The following is a 24,165-nucleotide window of genomic DNA, read 5'->3' as shown; positions in this document are numbered from 1 at the left end:
AACTTACAGTAGCCCCCCCCACATAGATCCTAACAGACACTGAATGAACCAAACGTGCCTTTGAGATGGATTCTTGTGGCCCACTTGTTTTTTAAGTGTGGTTTAGTTTTAATTTAAATTAAGAAAAAAATGTGTTTCACATATGTTTTCTGCTAGCATCATCAGTCAACACTTCGAATTAAAATCACTTGGTCCTTCTTATCTTACATTTGAATTACTTACATAGAAGTGAAGTAGAGCTGAAAACTTATTGTACATAAAATCCATTGGATCCTGGTGACAGCATAACAAAGGCATTGGTGTATTTGTTATTTAGGGATATCTGAACACAAGAGGAATAGTAGGGTAAAATACATTATCAAAATAGTGCATGAACATTTCCATCTCTGGATTTTTTCCAGTTGAGTGTTATATAGACGGCCCAAATATTCTTTGCTGTTTTAAAACTATAGCGCATACACTACAATTAAAGTTTATGACAGGACAGGGTAGGTGAAGAATATCTAACGAAGAGTGTAGTAATTAGAACTTAGTGCTATTTTTCCATCAAATTAGTCAGGAGCTGAATGTGCCTATTCTGTTTATAACTACTCAGTGAATCATCTCTAGCAATACATTCTAGGTTATTAATGAAAGTCAAACTATTTACAGTTAAACACTGTGAAACAAGTCATCGTTTAGCTCACATGTTACTGTGCCTATTTCCTGACTGAACTATCAATACTTGCAAACAGTAGGACCACTTGAAGACATTATTTAAGCTCAGTCCTCTTAAAGTAGTCTGTAGCAATCAATGTTTTAAAGAGAGAGACAGTAAAATTAATTGCTTTACATGAGGCAATTCAATACATGTTCCTTACAAAGGAACGTGAATGAAATATGGATTCAAAGCAGTGGTAACAGTTACTTTTCTAGTGCTACACATCTGTTTGTTTGCCAACGTCTCTTTCAAGTTCAGTATCTCAGATTATTCAGCTTACCTAATCAGTTCACAGAACAGTTTTATTTGTCTTTATTTTATATTGCTTTAGCTACAAGTATTCGTTACAGTCATTATTTGTACAACAGCAATAATTTAATCTGTGGATTGTAATATAATGGGGGTCCTCTCTTCTGCTTAACACAGCCACAGGATTTCTTCAAATTAATTATCGCTTGAACTAGAACAATTTACTAAAAAATACCTGTCTTGATTTAAAGAATTTCAATGATGGAAGATTCCCTACAAATGCTGAGGTACAAATCAAGGTTCCATCTCTAAACTATAATTTCAATATAAATATATCCTAAGCAAAGTGTTCTTCTAGCTCTTTGTGAACATGCTGTGTATAATTAACAGACACCACCCGTACCACCACCCCCATTTCTATAAATTTTATTTGCAAAAAATGTTAGGAAAACATTTTGACTTTACAGTTTCATTTTAGGCAAATAGGCTTAAATGGTGCTGATAGACACCTTATACAGTTATTTATTTTGACACAGCAAAAAAGCTTATGCAGCCATTCTGCAATTATTTAGATGTGTCAATTGGCAGGTGGCCCGTGGCTGCTTTCAAAGTGTTTAAGATACATGCATATTACCTGAAATATTATACTTAAACAAGCTACAAGAATAAGAAAGAGGAATACAAGAAGCAGAAAAAAAAAAAGAAATTTTAAGAAATGCAGTTGAAAAACTATTTCTTTCTCAAGATGTTTTGGTTTTGTCCCTAGCTGGGTTTCTTTTTCCTTTGGATCTATTGGCACATTCTGAAGCATCCTGATTTTTAGAAATTGGGACTGATCATAAATCCTTTAAAGTGTTAAAACCTAATATATGAAGTGCAAAACAAAGCACTATTGGTAGTATATTTGGTTCCTCATTTTCCTTCTTTCCTATTAAAACAATCAAGAGTAAAAGCTTCTTCAAAAGCTAGGAGTTCCTGTGCAAAACTTCTGGGCAGGTGAAATAACCCTATAAGTCTAAATTTAGGCCGATTCTTGAATTGTGAGTTTACTATTTCAAATTAATTTGCAATCATTACTGTAATTAATAGTTTACAGCATTCCATAAATACTTGGCATAAGATGTTAGGGTAGCAACTACATAAGCATTTATAACATAAATGTATTACACATAACATACACATAACTCATAATATTATGTGTTAACATAAATTATTTCCACAGAATCACAGAATGACAAGGGTTGGAAGGGACCTCAGGAGATAATCTAGTCCAACCCTCCTGCTAAAGCAGTTATCTCAAACGAACCTAGAACAAATCAGAAAAAGCATGTTCAAAAACATATTAGATGCATTACATTTTATGAGATTAGTAAACCTGGAGATCTCCCTTGAATACAGACTGAATTTATGTATTTAGATAAAAACAAGGATATCACGAGCACTTTACAAGGACAGTCAAAGAATACAGCATGCAACAAGGTCCTTTGGCTTCTACCAGTTTTTCTTCTTATCACTAAACTTCTTACAACTCCATAAAAGATCATCCTGGCCTGTTCAGCATGCCATAATACATACAAAAAGACAGCTGCACTATACCTTCCTATAATACAAGATACACAGATTTAAACCCACACCCTTGGTAACTCAATGGCTATCTGCCTTTGCAGCAGCACTGCATCATGTTAACTGGCATTACTGGAGCTCCAGAACAACTTAATTATCACTTTTGAAACCCCAGTGTGCAAGCGGATGACAACTTTTGTATCCTCTGCTGCTAATAATTTGTTTAATCTTCAGGATGACAGAAAATTACTTTCCTTCCTCTTTGACAAATGCAGAGCAAAGAGATGCCCTCTTTTGTCAACTGCCTTTTATGGTTTTGACTGTAAATTCATTGGGATGTCTTGCATGTGGGAACAGGATCACTGCCAATGGCAGTGGCATACTTTCCCTGCTTAGACCTTTAATGTTTACATCACAACAGTAATGCAGTAGGTTGAACAGGTGTAACATGGAGGCTTGGACACAAGGAAAAAAGACAAGGAAATTATATGCAAACTTGCTTCCTTAAATAAAAGAAGATGCTGGAAGAAACCAGCATACTTTCCATTGGCTTCCAATTTGTTTCTGATGCCAACTCAAGGTCATCAGACAACAAAAATGAGAAGAAAAGTTCCACAAAATCAGTGAAGTGAACAAATTAATGAAACAGGGTTGGCAAACAGACTCCTGCTTTCATCTTTAGAGGAAAGACAACATACATGGTTTTTCTCTTGTCTATTGGCTTGTGAAATCACTATTTCTTATTTGTAGTACTTCACTTGTTCTCCATTAATTTCTTTGAAGGTTAAGTAAAAGTTGTAATACCAAGCATAGTGACAGTGACAGGCAATACGGACCACAATAGTAGCCACTGAGTTTCTTTGCAATAAAAGAAAGCCAAAAACCAAAGGATGGAAGAGAGAAATGATGTTCTCAAAAAAGAAAGTTTTTGATTTATTACTTTCATTGATTTTGTAGCAGCTGCATTAAAAAAAACCCCTAAGGGTAGAGTTTCTCTCATCCTTTCACCCAACACCGAAGCGATAATTCAAACCCACAATTTTTCTTCCCAGTCTCATAGTTTCAAAAAAGTAAATTGGGACTTAGCTCAAAGATAAAAGGTTGAAATTTGTCTTTTGCTAAACAGCTTAACTTTACACAGCTGTTAGAAAAGTAAACTAAAGATATGCTATTATTTCATCCCCTGTTTGCTGCAACACACACAAATCTGTGTTTATATCATACATTCATTCTTACTATAATGAGCTTAAATCTTCTTTTATATCAATATCGATCAAGCTATTTTGAATGACTCTCTACTACCAGGATAACACTGAAATAGACTTAAAAGTAAAAAAAATTAAATTGCATTTTTACATGTGTATACTTTTTCTATGTATATGTACTTTTTTTCTAAACAGCTTCCATCAATTAAAATCATGTAGACTTATTGGAGACCAGCTGTTCTCATTTGTTATGCTTCAGCAGACAGGGACTCTGTGATTAACGGTCCTTGTTTTTCTGCAATCTGTGGTCTCTCTTCTCTTCCTGCTCATGTACTGTTTAATGAGATAATCTCAACACTGACATTACTAGCTCTATTTCTGATTTACTGGAATAATGCCCAGAGTTTGTTGTGACAGAAGGAAAAGTATCCTAAATCATTGCATTGGATTCTGCTTGAAACTGCCATGTGCCTGGGCAGGAAAGGGGTGGTGGCGTTGTTTCCAAGAACCAAATGACTTACTGCAACAGAATGGGCGCATATTCCTCACTGCTTTAATAGATGACTGGAAACCTAATGTAACAAAGGTCAAAGAATAGATCTGAACAGGACTATGAAAGATGTCTCAAACCTCAAGTTCGAAAACTTCAAAAAACAAAACCATAGAATTCCTGTAACTATACTATAACTGTAGCAAGCTGAAAATTCCCACTGATAATGTAGACTGTTTATGCTCTCTGAACTTGTTTAAATTTTAAAAAACATCTTTTTTTAGCTCATGTCTAAAATGAGTATGTATGATTTGAAGTAGATGATGCATTTTTGTATTACAGTATTGGACTTGTCATTTGTTATGACTAAGGCCACAAAATGCAGTTGCTCAATGTATGGCTCTGTGTACATATTTTATATTTTGCTATCCAAACCTGGCCTCAGAGCAGTTTGGCAACACAGCTGCTATGTGAAAACAACACAACATGTTACCCTGTGTTTTCTCAAAAAAGCAAAAATCTACTGACAAACATCCTTTATTTTCTATAAAGCATTAGAAACAACAAGCATGCTACTTGGTGTATGAGCTGAAGTTTTACAGCATATAGCAACATTATGTCTACTGCTAAGAGCTAAAGGATTTTTTTTCTAAGAAAGCACCACACAAGTTAGGCAGACAATGAGAGGCGGCCAGGTGACATATAAAAATTAAATAATTCAGAACATGTTTTTCTTCCCTATTGAAGTAAACCAAAACTTCACAAAGATGTTTTACAAAATGGAATTTTGAAGAGATACATGTTTTCTCATAGAAATAATAGAAGGAAGTACAGCCAGAGTGACATAGAGCAAGAAGTAATTTGCAAAAGAAGGTTTGGCAGGCCGGAGGGCCCTCTAGTCCCTGTACTGTTGTCAAGTCCTCAGGTAATTGTGCTAGCTACGCAGTTTTCTTCAGCAGTTCTATGGGTCATGATGATTTCATATATTTGTGTATCTGTATGCACATGTACACACACACACACACGCATTCATACACTTGCATATACATATAGCAAATGTATTAATTTATTTCATTAACTGTTACAAGTAAATTTCACTTTTCAAACATTTTAATTATGCTCTCTGTATAGCTACAACATTTGGCCTACTACCAGCTAGAAACAGTGATCTTGGTGTTTCAGAGTTGAGAAAATTCTTGTTTAGAAAACTTCACTTGATATACTTTCCACAGTCTCAGATCAAATCCCAAGACTCTTTTATGTATTTGCCAAAATAATTTATGTAAAAAGCTTTAAATAAATAGTGAGTCAAATGAACAGCTCAGGGGTGGATTGGGGGAAGTAGAGGCTATCTGGTACAGTTTTAGCAATAGTGGGAAAGTAGAAGTGATTGGTTGCAAGCATCTTTCATAATTCATATATAGCTTATCAGCCATTTTCTGTTAACCTGCTTCTAATGCACCAATGTGAGGAAAATGCAAATTGATTTGTAATTGATTGAGAAACATGAAATAGAAAAACATTTGCCAAATTATTCATCATGTGTTTTCTTAAGTTCTGGATACATGCTTTTAAAATGAAGATACATATGTAACCAATGTAACACAGTAACTGTATTTGCTGTTTTGAAACTTTTCTGAGTAGTTATAAAAAATCAAATTACTATATACTGTGCTAATGTTATTATTGCATATTTTAAAGTCTCATTATGGAAATAGAACTACGTACAGAGCTGTGTAAAAATAGATCTTAAGTATCTTAGACAGCTCTATTTGCCTTCAGATAAGTTGTTTAGCAAACAGGAATAAAACCAGATACTGTGGCATAATGCACTTAGACCACTTTTAATTGAAATGAAACTGAAAATAATAATATTGGCAGAATCCTGGTGGAATAAAAGCTACTTTGGGGAAAGACTGTGAAAATAACCATTAAAAAAAGAACAGAGAATCTTAAATTTAAGGTTCGATCTGGATATAAACATAGATCTTGTAAATATTCTAGAATGAAAAATATGACCAGGAGTTCAGTTCTGTAATTAGAAGAGAGTTTATTGCATCATGTAGAGATAAGAAAACAAGTATTGCTAATAACTGTAGGGTCTAGATATTCCTGGAAATGTCAACCAACAGATTTCTCTAGTAAACAGTCAATGAATCAATAAAAGGTGACTTATTTTAAAGTAACATCTATCCTGGTGTAATTTAAGCATAGAGAAACCAAACTAGTTTTAAACTAGCCAGCTTAAGTTCTTGCAGAACTTTCTCTGCAGTGACAGCAACTCAGATTGTATTACAAATCCCACCCAAGAAGCTAAGAGTAAAAAAATTAAAACTGGTAGAAATAAAGTTAAGCCATGTTGTCCTCTACGCTGTTGTGACTGTGTTGTTACTATTAATTGCTCAAATATACTTAAAAATACACACTAACTAAGGTTTTGAGTTTCAGAAGGACAAATTTTGAAAAGTTATGGCAAAATAGGGAAAGTAGGCTTACCAAAGGCAGGCTGTTCCAGAATACTCCAATTGTAGGAAATCTAGCATATGTCAAAATTAAATACAGCACTTACAAAAAACATCACTATAAGATTCTGGTTTTAATGTCTATTTTCCACTTGATTTTACTAAAAAGGAAATCTTTTACTGGCTATTTGAGGGATTCTCGAGCATTAATTTTACAGCTGATCTTATAATTTCATAAGTGATCTTGGTACTAATACTAACAAAACCTCTTAGGGACACAATGTGACAGAGGAAGGACAATCTGCACAAGCAGAATACAAGAAATGCAATGAAATTTAAAATGCAAATGGCAAGGCTTCAAACTTCAAAGAATAAGAACTTCCACTTTACGGTTGGAACTCATGATACAGAAGTGATGGAAAAAGATGATTTAAATTTTGCTCGTCTTGCATTGCTTCCACTCTTCAAGCATTGCACTGAAAAAAGCAGCACATTCCCTGCTAGCTAGATATACCTCAGTGAAGAAATGTAATGGGTGTATTACTCAATCACAGCAAGACCACAAGCACTGATAAGATGAAGCCACATAAAAGGAAGATATTATTGTATGCATCAGTAAACATATTCCTGCAGAGACTACAAAAGAAAGTGGTCATGTCAATGTCCACAGCACAGATGGGACCCTATCTAGAATACGTTTCCTTACCTAATCATCAGCTCAGTGAGAACTGATATGAGAAGAAAGGCCAAAGAAAAGAAAATGGAATGAAGACGCAAATCTATAAAGGAAAACACAGAATCTTGATTTTTGTAGTGAAGAAAGAAAGAAAAAAAGCAGGTTGTGAATGGGTATGAATGGGCTGTTTAACTGTAAAGAAGAGAGACATAATATTTAAAATGCATGACTGTGGATACCAGAATATTATAATAAATGGGAATAAAAGGGCCATGAAAATAAATTTAGTCTTGAAGCTGGAAGGTTTCTTGCCATCAGAAGGATGAAATGAGCATGGAGCAATTCTCTCTAATAGGAGGAGCAGTGGACTTAAGCTTGAATAGTTGTATAATAGAGTCATGACCCTGACTGGGAGACAGTTGCATATGGAAGAGCTAATGATCCACACAGCAGTTAGCCTGGGTAGGGGCAAGCCGCGCTGTGCTGGGCCATGCATATGGCATGGTCTTCAGGCTGTGTTGCACTGCACGTAGCCCTTGGCCGCAGGATACACACCCCCAGCTCCTTCTAACAGGGGAAGCTGCAGGCAGCTCCCACTTGGTGACTGCACCACCTGTGTGGCCTTGCCTTTATCTAACGGTGCAGCAGGAAGCTTTGGTGTGAACGTCCTGTCTGTTTGATAGTACACATAATGAATACAGCTGTTTTCTCATAACAAAATCCTATAATAACTTCAATGACAAAAATGGGATAACCTTATGGATGGGGTCTGCATAGCCTTCTGATTGGAGGCCTGTTTGATGATGGACAACTCGGGGATCCCGGCCTATACATGGATGTAAGATTATCTATACTATTCTCTCATTTTTTATAGTGTGAGCTCCAACAAATAGCATTTTGAATGACACCTTACAGAGTCTGCGTGCCTTTCTTACTGGGATCATATGGGACCAGCATCTCTTGATGCAAAACATAGTCAGCTTGTTCATTGCATAAAAGGAGGTATATGAGTTGTCTGGTCTGCAGCTGCAGGGAACTAGACTGAGGACGTCCCTTCAGCCCCAATCCACTAGAAGGCACACATATTTAAGATCTATTAAAAAGAAAATCTCATGGATTGTGTGAATTTTCATTCTACTTTAGTAGAATGCATAATCTCATATATCTACCAAATCAATACTGCTGACTCTTGGTATCAACAATCTAATCTATGTTTTTTATTTTTGTTTGTTGATTGTTCAGCTAATGCATGTTAAAGAAAAAACCCAAATTCTTGTGCTAGACTTCTTTTTATGACCAAGACATTCATCATTTCAACTAGGATGCATATCCCCTTTCCAGAATGAGCTTATGGCTCTCACTGATCCTACAGGTCACGTGTACTATGAAATTTTCCATAACATGATGCAAGACCTGAAAAAAAGAATGTAATGTAATTTTTTTATTTTTTTTAACAGAGAAGGCAGAGGTGTGTGGCAACTACATAAAGATGATTTGGGTCAGTCTCACTGGAGAAACTTTGTATCCAGTCTTTTGTCTTTCTAAAGTGACATTTGACAAAGTTCACTTTCCTGCCCTGCAGCATTAAGGCACAGCCCTACAGACCAGAGGTGCTCTTTATGAGCTTCAGGAACCTTGCCAAGTGCAATAATTGCACGCAAACAACTTTAATTGGTTATTGAAATCCCTTAGCATCGTTCTGTCAAAAGTGATAAATTCTGATGCAAGACACATTTAGTATTTATCTTATGTGTTTGAGGTGTGTACTGTCTTCACACTTGGCAATACACACTTTATAAGACAACAAAAAAAGAATCCGCACAAGGAAGTTTTGTAAAAACTTCAAGATGTGGAAGTGAATGCCAATCAACAGCATGGATTCTTTTGCTTTCCTCAGGTTTTTCCATCATCAACCTGAGACAGTTTAAATCCTTTTCACAAATTGTCTCTCACTGTAAAAGGTAGACAGGATTGTATGGTGAAATATTGCTTTGTGTTTGAATTCCGTGTTCTTTTGAACAGCTAAATGCTGCACCGCACCATGTAAACAGAATCTGTTTTGTCATACAGCACGGCTGTACAACTGCACTGAGCCTGTTAACTACTTTTGTGCATGACAGACCTCTGACTAATTTGGAAGTACATAAACAATACAGAATTTTCAGTTATACAATATTAAAAAGGAGGCTCGTTTATGAGCAGGCAAGCCACCACAGGAATTCAGTTCCTTGAACAGCCAATGAGATGGATAATCTAAGTTTAGTAACTCACAAGTCCCTAACACACAAGTAAATGGATACAGGTACTGCTGAGACTGCACAGCCGGCCAGCAGCATTCATTCAACAGCCTCTTGCTGTCATTTTGATGAGGTAAACTCTTAACAACACAGGACACCAAATCCTGCAAAGATACAGCAAGACAGATAGACAAAGGTACAGCTGCTCTCAGGAAAGAATACAGACCAAAACACAAAAGAAAAGTCACCAGATCCAAAAATACCATTTTCTTCTCTTTGTTTCCAAGCATTGCAGTAACATTCTCAATCACCTTGTTCAAATGCTGCAAAATCTCAAATGTAAGAGACAAGTTTCTAATTAACAGTAAGTCACAGCTAACTGAGATCATTGCTCTAAAGGTCACTGGCTCAAAAGGCTCCTCTTACTCTGTGCCAGCATATCCTTAACACTGAAGAAAGTGTTACAGATCAGAGCCCCAAAGCCAGTTACAGAGATTTTGTCACCTGGTGATGCCCCTGCAGAAGGGCACTTATGGTACAGTTATGGCATCGGCGCACAGTGCATGCAGATGGATTTAAAGACCCAACAGAGCTTGTAGATTCTGTTCATGTATGCTGAGAATACGTCAGTGGATAAACTGTTGTAGTGCTGTCGGCTCACTTGTAACACACCAGTCAGCACCAGCTAAAAGAAGAAAAAGAGGAGGGCTATCCCCCATGTCAGTCAACACCACTGAACTAGCTCAGCTTCAGTGGTTTAGCTTGATCCTAATGTTCTTTGCAGCAGACAGAGACAGCATTGAGTTCCAGTACCTGTTATTTATTTTGCCCTAAATGTCTACTGAAGATGAATCTGCCATTGCCCATGGCATCAAAGAAGGAAAAGGAGGGACTAACATAAGGAACATCACCATAATGTTATCCTTCAAAGGTACTGAAGAGATTCTTATGGAGTGTTTTCAGGGGTTAAAAATTTTACCTGCGCTTCCTATTTGTAAATGGAACAGCAAATCATATATTACAACCATATGCTACTATCAAACATGTCTTTGAGTAACTGTGTTATCATTAGAGCTCTTGGTATGGGGCCAAGCACAGAAACACATTGCTTATGCTTATATTTTCTTGAAGGTTCTTAATGCATTGTATAACATTCCAATTATGAAAACAGAAAATGAAGATGATAATGTCATATTTTGATACAGGGCAAAACCATGTAATTTGCTAAAAAGTCCTGGACATTACACTGTAGAACAAAAATATCAGTTTGCCATTATGTCTCATTCTTCAATGTTCCTTTTATACTTGCTCCAAAGAGACACTTAGTAAAGGAGCAGTGAATTATCAGAGACAAGTTAATATTGTTAATGTTGCATCAGCATATTCCAGAATTATTTGACCCATGCTACAATATTCTAGGAGATAGCTTGTCACCAAGAACATACCATATGGGAAATTAGTTTAACAATAGGTCAGAAGAAGAAAAAAATAAATCTGGAGAGGTTGCACACTATGACTACAGACGTGCATTTTGTTAGTGAAGTATTGGTCGTACACCATTCATTGTCTTAATACTGAATGCTACCTGATAAATGAAAGATAACCAGTGTGCTTCAAACCTATTTACAAACAAGATTTGTGTTTATATTTAAGAGTTCTTTACTCTTTACATCTATGTTGTTCCCAATATCTGAAGAAAAGAACATGGTTTTTACTTTTGTGGGAGGGAATACATGTATACCCTGAGGGAAATTTGACTCAAGTAGTTATATAAATATATACATAAACACTACTAAGAGCAGATTTTAGTCCATTATCCTGCATTCTTTAATGCCAAGAAACAGAAGCAAACTGCAAATGAAACAGCTTAACAATATGAAGACTGGTGCACTGAGTTAACAGCCAAAGACTTAAGTAGCATTCATCCATCTAACAGAACCCAACAGCTGCATGACTCATATTTAAAAATTCAGAGTAATCTGATTCTACATGAAAGTGAATTAATTGAAGTAAAATTAGTCAAGAATCTGGACTAATACAATGTTCTTCCTCATCACAAGCAGACAAAACATCAGAATTTTAATAAAACTGCATTATATTGCATCACTTCATGAAGTAAATCTGCCAATTGTTCAGAAAAAACACCCCAAAAACCAAACAGCATATCAAAGAGACAAATATACTGTACGAATAAAATTAGAATTTTTATAAGTCCTCGAGAAAGACATGCAAATAAGAAAATCTGAAGCATCATCATGCTCCATTTTCATAGGTAAACTGCACCTGCATAATTATGCGTTTGGCTCTGTAAAAGCTGTCTAAATCTAAAATGAAACTAAATATTTAATTTTTTTTTAAGAACTAGCCTTTGACTGTCTAAACACTTTCCTTCTGTTTTCTGAAAACATGCATCAGTATTTTAAAACCTGTTCTCTGTCAACAAGCATTTCTCCCCGTTTAAGAAACATCTAAATGAGCTCATTCATTGGGTCACAAACATAAAACAAAAGAAAGAATCTTTCTCTCTTCAGTATGAATCTTGCCTCCCCTTAACCTCCTCTTGCAAGAGGAGAGGAGAGGATGAAAATAATTTTTTTTAACTATTCCAACAGTGAAGAAGACATTAATTTTTGGAAGACAGACCTTTGAATTTCTTGAAGAAAATCAATTTTGATCTTATTGCTTTATCAACCTCCCAAATTCCCCTTACACCCATTTTGCCATAAATTTCTTCTAGCTAAGGCAACCATTATTTGCTGTTTCTCTGAGCACCATATAGTTCATACCTTCTGTGCTCAAAGATAAAAAATATATTCAGGAAAAAGTAAAAAAAGGAAGTGCTCTTTTAGACTTGACTCTGTTAGGCATATATACAGAGAAATGTTCCAAATTAATGAAAGGGTTAATGAGGGGTTTAGCCTTGCTTTTTTGCTACTTGCCTAGAGGCTTATGTTGAATTTTACATACTAAATGTGTAATCAAGCTTAGAAAATTGAAAGTCAGATGATTTGAAATTAACTGATATGTATGTTAAAAGAAAATACAATAAAAATGAAGAGGTTTCATTCTGGAGCCAAGTACTTGAATACGAAAACCCCAAAACTTAGGGTAGTGCTATAGAACCCTGAGAAGAAAAGAACCGCCTACAAAGTTATTTCTTCATACTTATTGAAAACTCTTTTTAAATTTAAAACTGGAATTACTTCTTTGACAATATTATATAGCGGTGTATCAGGATATTTGCCTCATAGCCTTTGATATGCTAATAAAAATTACTTACATGGCAGTGATTGTATCAGTTACTTAAAATATGCATAAAAGAACTAATAGCTTTTTTTTTTACTCACAACTTACTAGACTTTGATAAAAGGCCGTATAACTAGCTATGCATTTGTAACAAATAACTACATCCTCAGAACCTTTATAAAACTCTTTTCAAAAATGTCATTACACAAAATTTGTTTTTATGCAAAGGTTTCCAGCATTCCAAACAACTTGTTTCCAAATATTTTGCCCAATATTTTAGGCTGTCAGAAACAGGTAAACAGACACTGCATTATTTTAAGTATTGATTCCTTAGGTTGTATGGAAGGTTGCTGGCTGGGAGAGCTAGACCAAGATGTACTGGAATAACTTCTACAATATTTAGATTTATCACTGACAAATTGTGTATAATGTACCTACCTGATGAGAATATTAAGATTCAAATATTTCAGCATATGTAAAATGATGACTTACTGTCCAGAAGCAGCTAGCAAATGTACATATAATTTTTCTTCTTCATCTTCCCTCATACAGTCCCAAGCCACTTGATACACTTTTGCTATAGGTTATAAACTCTTTGGAATTAGGATGCATATTTTCTAAATCATTACATAGTACTTTCCACAAAAACCCCCTTGCAACTCGGTGACATTTAAGTACAAACATGGTATGTATCTGAATAAGAAACAACAAAGAAAAAGTCTATTTCCATAGCAATTTTCAGATTCATGGCAGCTAAAGCTTTGATAAGCATGTTTACTTCACAGCTCTGGTAAAGTACCGATATCTTTGCCCACTGCACAAGCAAATACATAAATACCTAAAAGAAGTTGCTGCACTTCAAGAAACACTGAATGCATACACTAAGATAATATCTCTTAAAACTTCCAGTCAAAACTATAGTATGTATTATACTTATGTTTTCAAATGTCAAAAAAATCCATCCCAAAGATGGTATACAGAATAACGGTACTGCTCAAGGACTCATAAAAAACTAACTGCTTCATTTATGCACTGAACCTTGTTCTTCTGACTATGGACCTAATTCCTTAATAGAAACACAGAATTTTTTCTTCATATAAATTAAAGTGTAGCATTCAAGCACTGTAATATTGTAGCAGGTTTTATTTGGGTGACTAAATTAAAGTGGGCAGCTTCTCTTTGAGTTTGAATATCACCACCGTTCATTTAATCTATTTTCAGTAAGGATTTTTACAACTTGGTACTGATAAAGTAAAATTTAGTAAAACAGTGTCTGATTCATTTGACATTTACCATAGTTTCCCAAATTCACAATTTATTTCTGCTAAACTTCCAGTATTTTACAAAAATAAAACTCTTTCAAGGTAGAGAAAAGAATTATTTCCCTGATACAGCGTACTCTGGCTAGTACTGAACAACAGATCAGCCTAAAGGATCACAGTGCTTGTGTCTGGCCTTAAGAAAAACAAACACGCTCCTGTTCACACCAGTTTATGAAAATAGAAGGGAAAATGAAAAACATTTTCAAAAAAAGCTGACAAAATTTTTCTAGTTCTGAGAAGGCTGCAGAAGGCAAAAGTGAAGTTTTTGTTCTGTGGAAACAAGACTCAAAGAATGGAAGAAAAAATTGTAATGCAAAACTATATTGCCCTTTAGAAAGGCAAGCTAATAAGTATGTATTATTAGAAATCCAGAAATTTTGTTGTTTGTTTTTTGTTGGTTTTTTTGGTTTTTTTGTTTTTTGTTTAAAATGAGATTGTTTTGTGTCAGATAGTCTTACCTTTCTCTGTTAAATTTCAGAGAATGTAGGATAGCCGGTCGCTTCTGTCGGAGATTCCACAAATGAAGTGCATCATCTGCACTTGCACTGACCAAAGCACCCTAGAGTAGACACAAAATACAGCACAACATATTATTTTTCTGAAGATTGTGTCTTATTCTTACATGATCCTCACTGTTAATGATCTATCTGTAGAAAATTATAGCTTATGAAAAATGATTGCTTTCTTTTAGAGTATATTCCAACATAAATAATAGTCAATTTGAACTGATCTGATAAATATAAGTATTTTAAATTAGTACAAGATCAGCCAAAGTTAAATTAAAATTCCATCAATTTAAAATGTAAATTAAAGCTTTGTACGGTTATACATGTGAACTCTCATGTGTTTCCACATAAGCATAGAGATTAATGAAAAGGAGGACAGACAACACTTACTTAAAAAGGTGAGTGGGAAGGATATATCTAAAGGAAAAAGTGCACACACATACACACAAGTGACAGTGCCAAGCACAGTTTAGTAGTCATATCAACAACATGAAATTCAAAACCAAACCTGTGAAAATAAGATGCAGATAAGAAAGTAGGGACAGGTAGCAAGGGGAGAGGACCTAGGAAGAACTAGGAGATGTAGATGAAAGGACAGAGTCTTTATTACAGATCAGAAATACTCTGAAGACTGGTTCTGCTTCTGGTGCACCAAAACCAGACATTTTCTAAAGTCCAGACCTCTGTCTGCCTGAAGTTCACTAGCTTGAAGTGAATTTACTCTACCTCCTTCCTACTATATTTCTCCTCACCACGGAACAGTGATGCCATGAGAATATGGACTGCAGAGGAAGCCCTCTACTGCTGCTGCAGTGGTTTACTGCATTTACACCTCAGATCAGGTCTAGTACAAAGGATCTATCCCTGTGTATTACTATGGCAGAGGAGAACCAGATATTGCCCAAACAGAAGGCAATGTTTTATTTTGAGGAAGGTGCGAGGATGTAACTGAAAGATCAGTTCATACCAACTATGACCGACCAATGACTTCTCTCTTTGCATCTTGGATATCCTTCCTAATTCTAGCAACTGTTCTTTTCAATGTTGACATGTGCAAATGATATATATGAAGGTGAGACTTCTCTAATACATTGTAATCCATGCTTTAATTCTCATCTCCCAAAGAGTTTGGACCAATGTCAGATAGAATCTCCACCACAGAAATCAAATTAATCCTATGTAGAAGGGGTTCTGCTGGTCAGCTAATGAAAAGAAAGAACAGTGATTCAAACTTTGGCCTCCCTGTTTTCATCCCTGCCTTCCTCTAAAGAATTCCACTGGACTGATTGTTTCTAAAGTTTCATTTCTCCCTCCTCAATTTTTGTGGTTAAGGTACTTTCTCCAGACAGGTGCAGAAAAAAAAATTAGTATTTCCCAGGTTTAAAAACCAACAAAACTAAAACTCTTTCCTTGAGAAGCTCTCAGATCTCTATGCTTAGAAAGAGGACTTGAAACTCAATGCTCAAATGCTCAAAAGCATTTCCTTACATCATGGGAGAAAATTAACTAAAACTGAACTACAACTATCTTATATTTGGCCAAGTTATGAGATTCTAGAAAAAAAAAACAGTTTTGTATGGTCCAGAAAGTCTTCTTGCCTATTACCATCTCCAGAGATCTTCTGTACAGAGCGAGCTATAACCTGTTACTGTTCCTTCATGTTGTCTAAACTTGATTTTGACAAACCATTTACAAAGACCAAGCATGCTGGTTTGATTGATGACCCCTGAAACTGCTTTTCCTTGCTTCAAGTAGTAGCATATCCCCAACTATTGAGCTTTCAGCCAATAACAATCAATATCTTTCCATAGAAAGATTTAGCTCATTTATTAATATCTATTTGAAAGAGGACCGTGCAGCATATTTAGTAATTTAATGGATTTTACATCTACCCGCACACGGTCATATATTGACTGCCTTTTGTTCAGTAGTTTATGAAGGTAATACTTTTCCCTGCGTGCAGCCCCATAAATAGTCTTCTAAAAAGCTGTATGGTGAACGTCCTCGGGATGTAGACCATTTACTTATTGGCACAATTCATAAATGTGAAAAGTTATATCACTCAATTACAATACACGAATTGACTTATTCAACTAAATTTATACAGAAGAATCTGAGTAAATATGTCCTTACCTCATTGATTAAGAACTGGAGCTGCAGGACTGCAGCACCACTTTCATGTTGGCAGTAGCAATCAACACCAGGCCTGCCCAATCTGTTGCCATCAAAGTCAAGGAATCTAACATTCCTGTTATCATCAGAAGAGGGGGGGAGGGGGGGGAAAGAACTACCAATTAAACTCTAATTAACCTAATTAACCTTAATTCTTCTCGTTTTCTGTAAAACAAAAGAATTCATGCTGACTTTCCACTGTTCTAATTGAAGTACCAACATCATCAAGCTGAAGCATGTGCAATTGTGAGTGATCTGTTCTTGCCTGGGTTTTTTTGCCTGTGAAATAAAGTACATGAATTAACACAAAAATTTAGCCGGGTGCATCTTAAATTTCTTTTTACACATTATTGGTTCATATAACACATGAATGTATCAGATTTTTGTGCTTATCAAGACATTATAAAATTAATAATTTAGGACTAAGGTTAGTAACACAGTTCTGTAGCAGGCTTTCTTTTTTCAATCTGAGAAATGCTTTCCAGAGTGAGTCATTTCACATTTACATAAAAGCTCACATGTAACTATTGCTCTCTGTCTCATCAACACAAGTCCAATGCAATGCCATACAGAGTTACCCAAGTCTAGCTATGAACTACAGTCCCTAGCCCAGTCCCCAGCCTGAGTGAAACCACAGTTACCACTGCTTCTGTCAACCCAGCTAGTTCACTTGGAATCAACATCGGCACACTGCTTTGCAGCAATACCTTGTTGCCTAGATAGATCATGAATGTAGCTTTATACCTGTTCTCTTCGGGCCTTTTTCTCTGCATGCTGAATTGCCATCTCCCTAACTTAGATGATGACCTTTCCCATCTGAGTCAGAGACTTTAACAAGAAACTGCTGTTCCAGAAAATTACTGAAAACAAAGGGTAAAACAAGAGAGGAATATGAAATATATTATTAACAACCATGTTGTATGAAACAGGTGAAACACCTCCGTATGTATTCAAAACATCAAGATTATGATCAGAAACAAGATTTTGCAACATAAAGCCCTATCTACTTGTTATATATGATCATATTAGCATATTGTAAAATCCTGAACAAAAATGCCAACTGTCCGCCTATACTACAGACAAATGTCAAAATCTTTACTTCCCCTTTCACAGGTGAAGAGTCTTGAGTTAACTGTTCTGAAATTGGCCCCAGGGAAGTAAAGTCCATAGATCAGCAAATTTGAGGGTTAAAACTTTACAGTATTAAGTTAATTACCTTTCCAATTGTTAAACAAGCAGTTTAATGGAGGCCACTGACCCTGAGAGACCTGACCTCTACTCTTGACTTTGCCAACTGGTCTACTGGATGACCTTAGGGGAAAAAAGGTATCTATTCTTCCCTGTGCCTTCATTTTCCTATCTTTAAGATGGAGATAGGGTTTTACAAAATAAGACAGTATCTCCTTTGACAGTGATCTCAGTGTACTGGTCTCTACAGATGAAAAGCTGTGTATAAAGCATAGCTACATTATAGGATAGCAAGGTAGAGAAAAAAACTAAGTAACTCTGCCACTTGTTCCCAAACTGTAGTCCTGAATACAATCATAACCAATAAAATAATAAAAAATTGTGCATAATTTAAACAACCTATTTAAAATGGACATTAAAGATACACGGTAGTCTAGGATACATTTTAAGGGTTGATGGTAATCCTTTGATCCGTTTTGAATGACTGCCCTTTGGCCCTCTTTTATATCATTCCCCACTACTTGTTGTAAGGAGAAGGGAAGCAAGACTAGCACCAAAAGCAAGCAACCAACCAATCCACCCACTGGCGATCTCAAACTGAGTGGAAGTTTTAACAGATAAGTGTTTTCCCTTTAACTTGAGCTTTATATTCAATATAAATACATGGCACTAGCTAATGATTGTCCTTAATGAAAATTACACTAGTATCGCCCTGATTAAGTGGCTGTAGCCCTCCAGCATCAGTATCATGCTAAGTCAGTTTTCTAGGAAACATCCTAACAAAGTAGATTACTTCATTTGGCGTATCCCAAACAAAGTAAGCACTATCCAATAATTCACATTCATTTGCATTAAGTGTTCGCCCTGTAATACTTGACAGATTACTAAAATAAGAGAGAAATTGTGCTGTCTGCTTCAATCTGGCCGATTGCCCTGAAGTAAGGACTGATGCTTAAATAGCAGCATTATCACTGGCTGATGGTGCTTTTCAAACATTCTGGGAGCTGTGGTGAGGTCCTTCCAGCAGAAGGAGCTGAAGAGATTTGATGACTTGGCACATGTTCTTGGCACTTTAGCCCATCTTCTGCAACTTCTGTGCTTTGCTGCCAAGCATGAAGGAGTACAACCTTAACTCATCAAATCGTTTCATACCAGTGTACTCTATCAGGACATTCAGCAGAAGTAGCTATAGTACAGGCTTTGGACCAAATTTATTCTTTCACTTTTGCTTTTTTATTAAATAATGACTCTGCTATCAGGGAGAGGGGAATATCTGTGAAGATATTAAAAGGGAGGACTAATAAAGACACATCTGAATACCTCGAAGTAGATATCATGGGTTTCAAGGATAAAAGCCTGTCACTATCTTCTCTCTCTTATCAGAAGGCTGGATTTCCCAGGGGCCTTCATAGACATGCCAGATTATCCTAATTTATACATAAAAGGGAAAAAGATGAAAACTAAGTCTGGATGTCTGTTGGGATCCAGAGTGAAACAAGTAGAATCAGAATTATGTGCATCAAGCAGCGAAAGTGTGACAGTAATAACATTCTAAGAGCAATGTTCTTTCTGAAAACAACATTTAATCCTGGTTTTAAGACCTGTGTGTGTGAAATAGGGTATTTTACTCTGTATTCACTTGTATGCAACAGTTTTTCATAGAGTATTTTAACATCCTGTTATTCTAAAGCTTATCACTATTTGGGGAAAAAAAATAAATCAGTTAGGACACCTAATTTAAAGTACTTGAATTCAGCTTCCAAGACGCAGTCTTCCATGACAGTATAACTCATTATTAACAAAGAATTTACACTCTCATGTCTTCGGCCATTCCATCACAAGTTGAAGAAAATTTCCATTTCCCAATATTGCAACCTGATTCACATTTTCTCTCCAAATCCTTTTGGTCGCTTGTATAAAGATCTGTTATTACTTATTTGATATTCTCATGTCATATCCATACTCACTGTATCTTGAATGCCTGATGTCAGAGCACATGCATAGGTGGATATGTTTTACTGAAAACAGAAGTTACCAGTGAATAATGACATACAATGGGCAAAGCTTCTCATAAGCATGATCTGTGACTGAACTTTCCACAGCATCCCATAGCTTTCTTATTCCATAACTTATTTTTAATATATACGGGTCTGATGTCTCTCATTCTTCTCAGCGGTTAGTACTAATGGAATCCAAAGACTTGAAAGTCTTGTGTGTTCGCTGAGAACCAAAAGTACTTTAGAACTGACTCCTGGAGTTGGGACCACTGTTACCTGCAGCAGGTACTTAACTTCTTAGGACCAGAACGTCTGGAGGTAAGACGTGTTTTTCTTCATTAAGATGGGTGATTCTTTAGTAAGTGTCAGATCCAAGTGTTTTCAGATTAAATCTTTTTGCAACAACAAGGACTGCAGTCTGATTCGTTCCTCCTTGTAAGGCAGAGGAACTGAAGACATGGCATCATAAAGGACCTCCTGCCAAGCCATGCCAAGCAACTAACAAATATCCCCTGTCAAGTAAAAACTGTTAAATTAAATATGGCACTTTTCTCAAAACCAAAACTCTTCCGCAGAAGAAAATGACACCAAGCTATGTAAATAAGAAACTCTAATTTTTTCAACTACTTAAATAACTTCTTCTATGACTAAGAACCATCTACATACAGAAAAGAACACTGAAGTAAGGGGTTATAATTATTAAGCAGAAACCATGGTCTCACATCCATTCTTTTATTAAAAGACACAGATAGAAATGGGCAACACCCATTTATAGCCTCCCCTTTAAAACATTTGGGAATTGTGGGGTGCTGCAGAAGTAGCATTGCTTCTCAAAGGAGTCCTGTCATCTGATCTACACTGACTGGTATGTGTTTGAGCAGGAATATGCAGCACCCTAAGAGCAGATGCTTGTGGGCTGTTGTTACTCCATTATATAAACCAACTGTAAAATTGATTTAGCGTGTAGCTGGAATATAGGACAGCTTTTTCTTGCAGAAGACCTATTCCACTCAGTTGACTGATTTATCAGTTTAGAAAGCAGCAACGTATTTAAACAGATAATTAAGTAATAGAATGCTTGAAGGATTCAACCACACCACTAACCAACTAAAACAACCAGAAGGTTAGTCAGTTGTTTCTGTGTCACAGCACAGAATTTGTCAAAATATAACAATTATGAAAACATCATCTTCATCACCTAGATTTGAAGTTCCAGACACAGCTACTTTCAGATCCTGGAACACATAGTTTTACAGTTCCTTCATGGAATTTCTGTAAGTCTCACATACATTAATTTTCTGTCTACTAAGGAGAGTGCATATTCTGGTACACATAAATGTCACAGTCCCTAGCTTTTGTACTTCAAATGGGCTTCAAACTGAGATTTTTTTCTCTTTCCATGGGATATTTTATCTTCATTTAAACATTTCAAACAGCAGAGAATCTGTACTTTCTGAAGTATATTGCTGCAGTGGTTAGTTATCCTCACTATTAAGGATGTCATTCTATGTAGAATCAACACATTTAGCTTCAGTTTCAAGCCTTTGGATCTCATTGTGCCCTTCTATGCTAAATTACACAATTTTCTATTAGCAGAAATTTCCCACTTTGAAACTGTGATCAAGCTGTATCTTATCCAACTTCTGCATAAATAAAAACACAACACACACACACACCCCCCCCCACACACCCAAACTCTTTAATTTTCACATCACACAACAGTTTTGTTAGGTCTTGAACAGACCTTATGGCTTTTTCTACATGTTTTAGAATCTGTTCTCAACTCCTCTCAAGTATCCAAAACAGAGCCACACATCACCTTGGTAATGGTTTCTTTAACATAATGTAAAAGTATATATGGCATTTTATTATTCCTTAAATTCAATATAGTTTTTTAATACATGTGTGTGTGACACCTCTTAATTACCTTAGGCAAATCGGGAAATCATATTGCTTATGTTTTTTGAGACTTATCCATTTCTTTGCAAAAAATAAGTGCCCCTCTACCAAGTTTCATTCTGTTAACTGCTTGCAGTTGAGCTCATCAAATCCCTTAAAAAGAACATGCAACCTAATCCTAGCTTTATGGTCTTCTGTTTGCTGTGGATTCACTGGACACTGCTCCATTAAACATAAAAGGATTCAGTTTTACAATGAGCTTCATTATGATGTCTTGAGTTCATCCAGCTGTTTAAATATGAGCTCTTCTTTTTTCCCCTCCACTATGAAAAGGTGAAATACCGCTGTACTTGGCTGCTCTCTCAGGATGATAAACATAATGTGTTTTATAAATACAGACAAACTTTTTTGGCACCAATAAGTGTGAGCTTTTGGTCTACAATGACCTTTGCCTTGTTTATTTTTCTTGACATAGATTTCTCTGTTCATGCATGCAAATTATATGAGTCAATCTCAGGAACAGTTAAATATCCATTATGATATACGCAGGCTGAAAAATTTGCTTTTGGCAACTTTGATTTCTTCCAGATTAAAGCTTGCAGATAGCTTGTTTTTAATGGCAAGTCTATATATATAGACTACAGTTGGATAGCTGAATGAATGCTATGAAAATTATGACCATTTATTCAACTAAAATGCAAATTCACATCAACACTATTCACAATTTTTTGATTCCTATGAATTTAGAAGCTATTTTGTTTCCCAAAATATCTACAGATACCACAAGCATTACCAACACTCATAGGCATCTCTTTGTGAGACTGCTTTCCAAGATCTTTGTCATTTTGGGAATCACATGTTCCAGAAACAGAATACAAAGAGTCACCATGTGATTTAACTCAATCAACCCTAAATCTGAAATAGCAAATTGTGAAAAGCAGATACTCAGAAGTAATGACTCTAACAGTGTTTTGCAAAAAACATGTAGGTGAATAATTTCGTACTCCATTTGTGGAATATTAATATTTTTCAATTTCCATTTGTGAGTGCAAATATATACACACACACATATATGTAGTAATTAACAGAAACTACCTAGCTCTAAATTCACCTCCAAAAAAGGAGCTATTTAGTTAACAGTCTGTAAAAGCTCCACATTGCCAGTCAGCCACCCTGAAGGCTCTATATTTCGAGGTTGTACTTCTTGCAGTAGTAACATACAACATTAAGAGTCTGCATTTACAGTGAGCTTCCTCTTTTTTTCCCGGTAGTCATAAACATCAGCAAGCTCACTGATACATATAGACAAAACCAAGAAAGGCAACAACAAGTGAAAACTGAAATCTGTAGAAGTGAGTGAAGAGTGTATTGATTATATCCACAGGAGGTGTTGTTTGAGAGAAATTTACAAATAGAGACACAAGTTTAGTCAAAGGCATGACAACTATGAGAATAGAAGGAGAAGCATATCTGTAAAGCTTGTTTACAAACACAGCTGGTAAAGAGCTACAGAGAGAATAAGCTGGGAGAGAATAATAGTCTTGTCCTAACACACTGGAGGTTATGGAAAACTAAATTGAAGCACAAATGAGAGGGCCATCCTAAAGTCAGAAAGTCACTTTAGCATAACCTAGAGCCTGCACAACAACATATATAGATTTAAAAACCAATAACACAACTGCATTTTATGCAGTTTACTGCCTTTTAAGAGGACTACGCAAATTATACCATTTGCTAGCCATCTGTATGCACTGGGCACAGATGGTAGTCTAACATATTCTCTCTTACAAAAGAAACCATACAGGTAGCTTTAACTCAGCCATTTTCAATTTCTTTTTTCTCAGCCTTCAGTTATTAATATTTAACACAGTATTTGCTCCATGTATATCTGTACACTCAGAACACACATAACACATGCAGGGTACTACAGATGCAGTTACTGATAACAAATGCAACCAAAATGATTTTATACTAAAACTCACTGCATTTAAAAGTTAAGCACAAATGCTGTGTTAGTATTTGTGTTATCCCTGCTTGTAGGCTCTACCACTGAATTTGCTGATAGCAGGTTTAGAGAAGGTTTTAGGAAGTTCTGTTTGTGCTCTTCAAGCGAAAAATGGAAGACTACCTATATAGACTCTACATCAGATCAAAACTTAAGTCTTCTCATATTTTCCTACAGCACAGATTTCTTTAAGTGGCTGTTGAATTTTTAGCAATTTGTAACGGTGATCACAAGGTACTGATTTTCTT

The 24,165-nt window shown here is 35.8% G+C and overlaps 1 protein-coding gene across 2 annotated transcripts in view; it reads right to left on the bottom strand.

The window, feature by feature from the left end:
• STXBP5L (syntaxin binding protein 5 like) overlaps positions 1-24,165 on the bottom strand; it is a 195,533-nt gene that overhangs the window by 108,215 nt on the left and 63,153 nt on the right. For both annotated transcript variants that reach the window (XM_009639096.2, XM_035894553.1), the window contains exons 3-4: positions 16,790-16,871; positions 14,609-14,709 (exon numbers count right to left, since the gene is read on the bottom strand). In XM_009639096.2, coding sequence (XP_009637391.1) covers positions 14,609-14,709; positions 16,790-16,871 — 183 coding nt within the window. The remainder of the gene's footprint in view (positions 1-14,608; positions 14,710-16,789; positions 16,872-24,165) is intronic.

Source organism: Egretta garzetta, unplaced genomic scaffold, assembly GCF_000687185.1.
Source record: "Egretta garzetta isolate BGI_Z169 unplaced genomic scaffold, ASM68718v1 scaffold85, whole genome shotgun sequence".
NCBI lineage: Eukaryota > Metazoa > Chordata > Aves > Pelecaniformes > Ardeidae > Egretta > Egretta garzetta.
The sequence above is the reverse complement of the archived record's forward strand: the minus strand, read 5'-3'. Positions and strand labels throughout refer to the sequence as shown.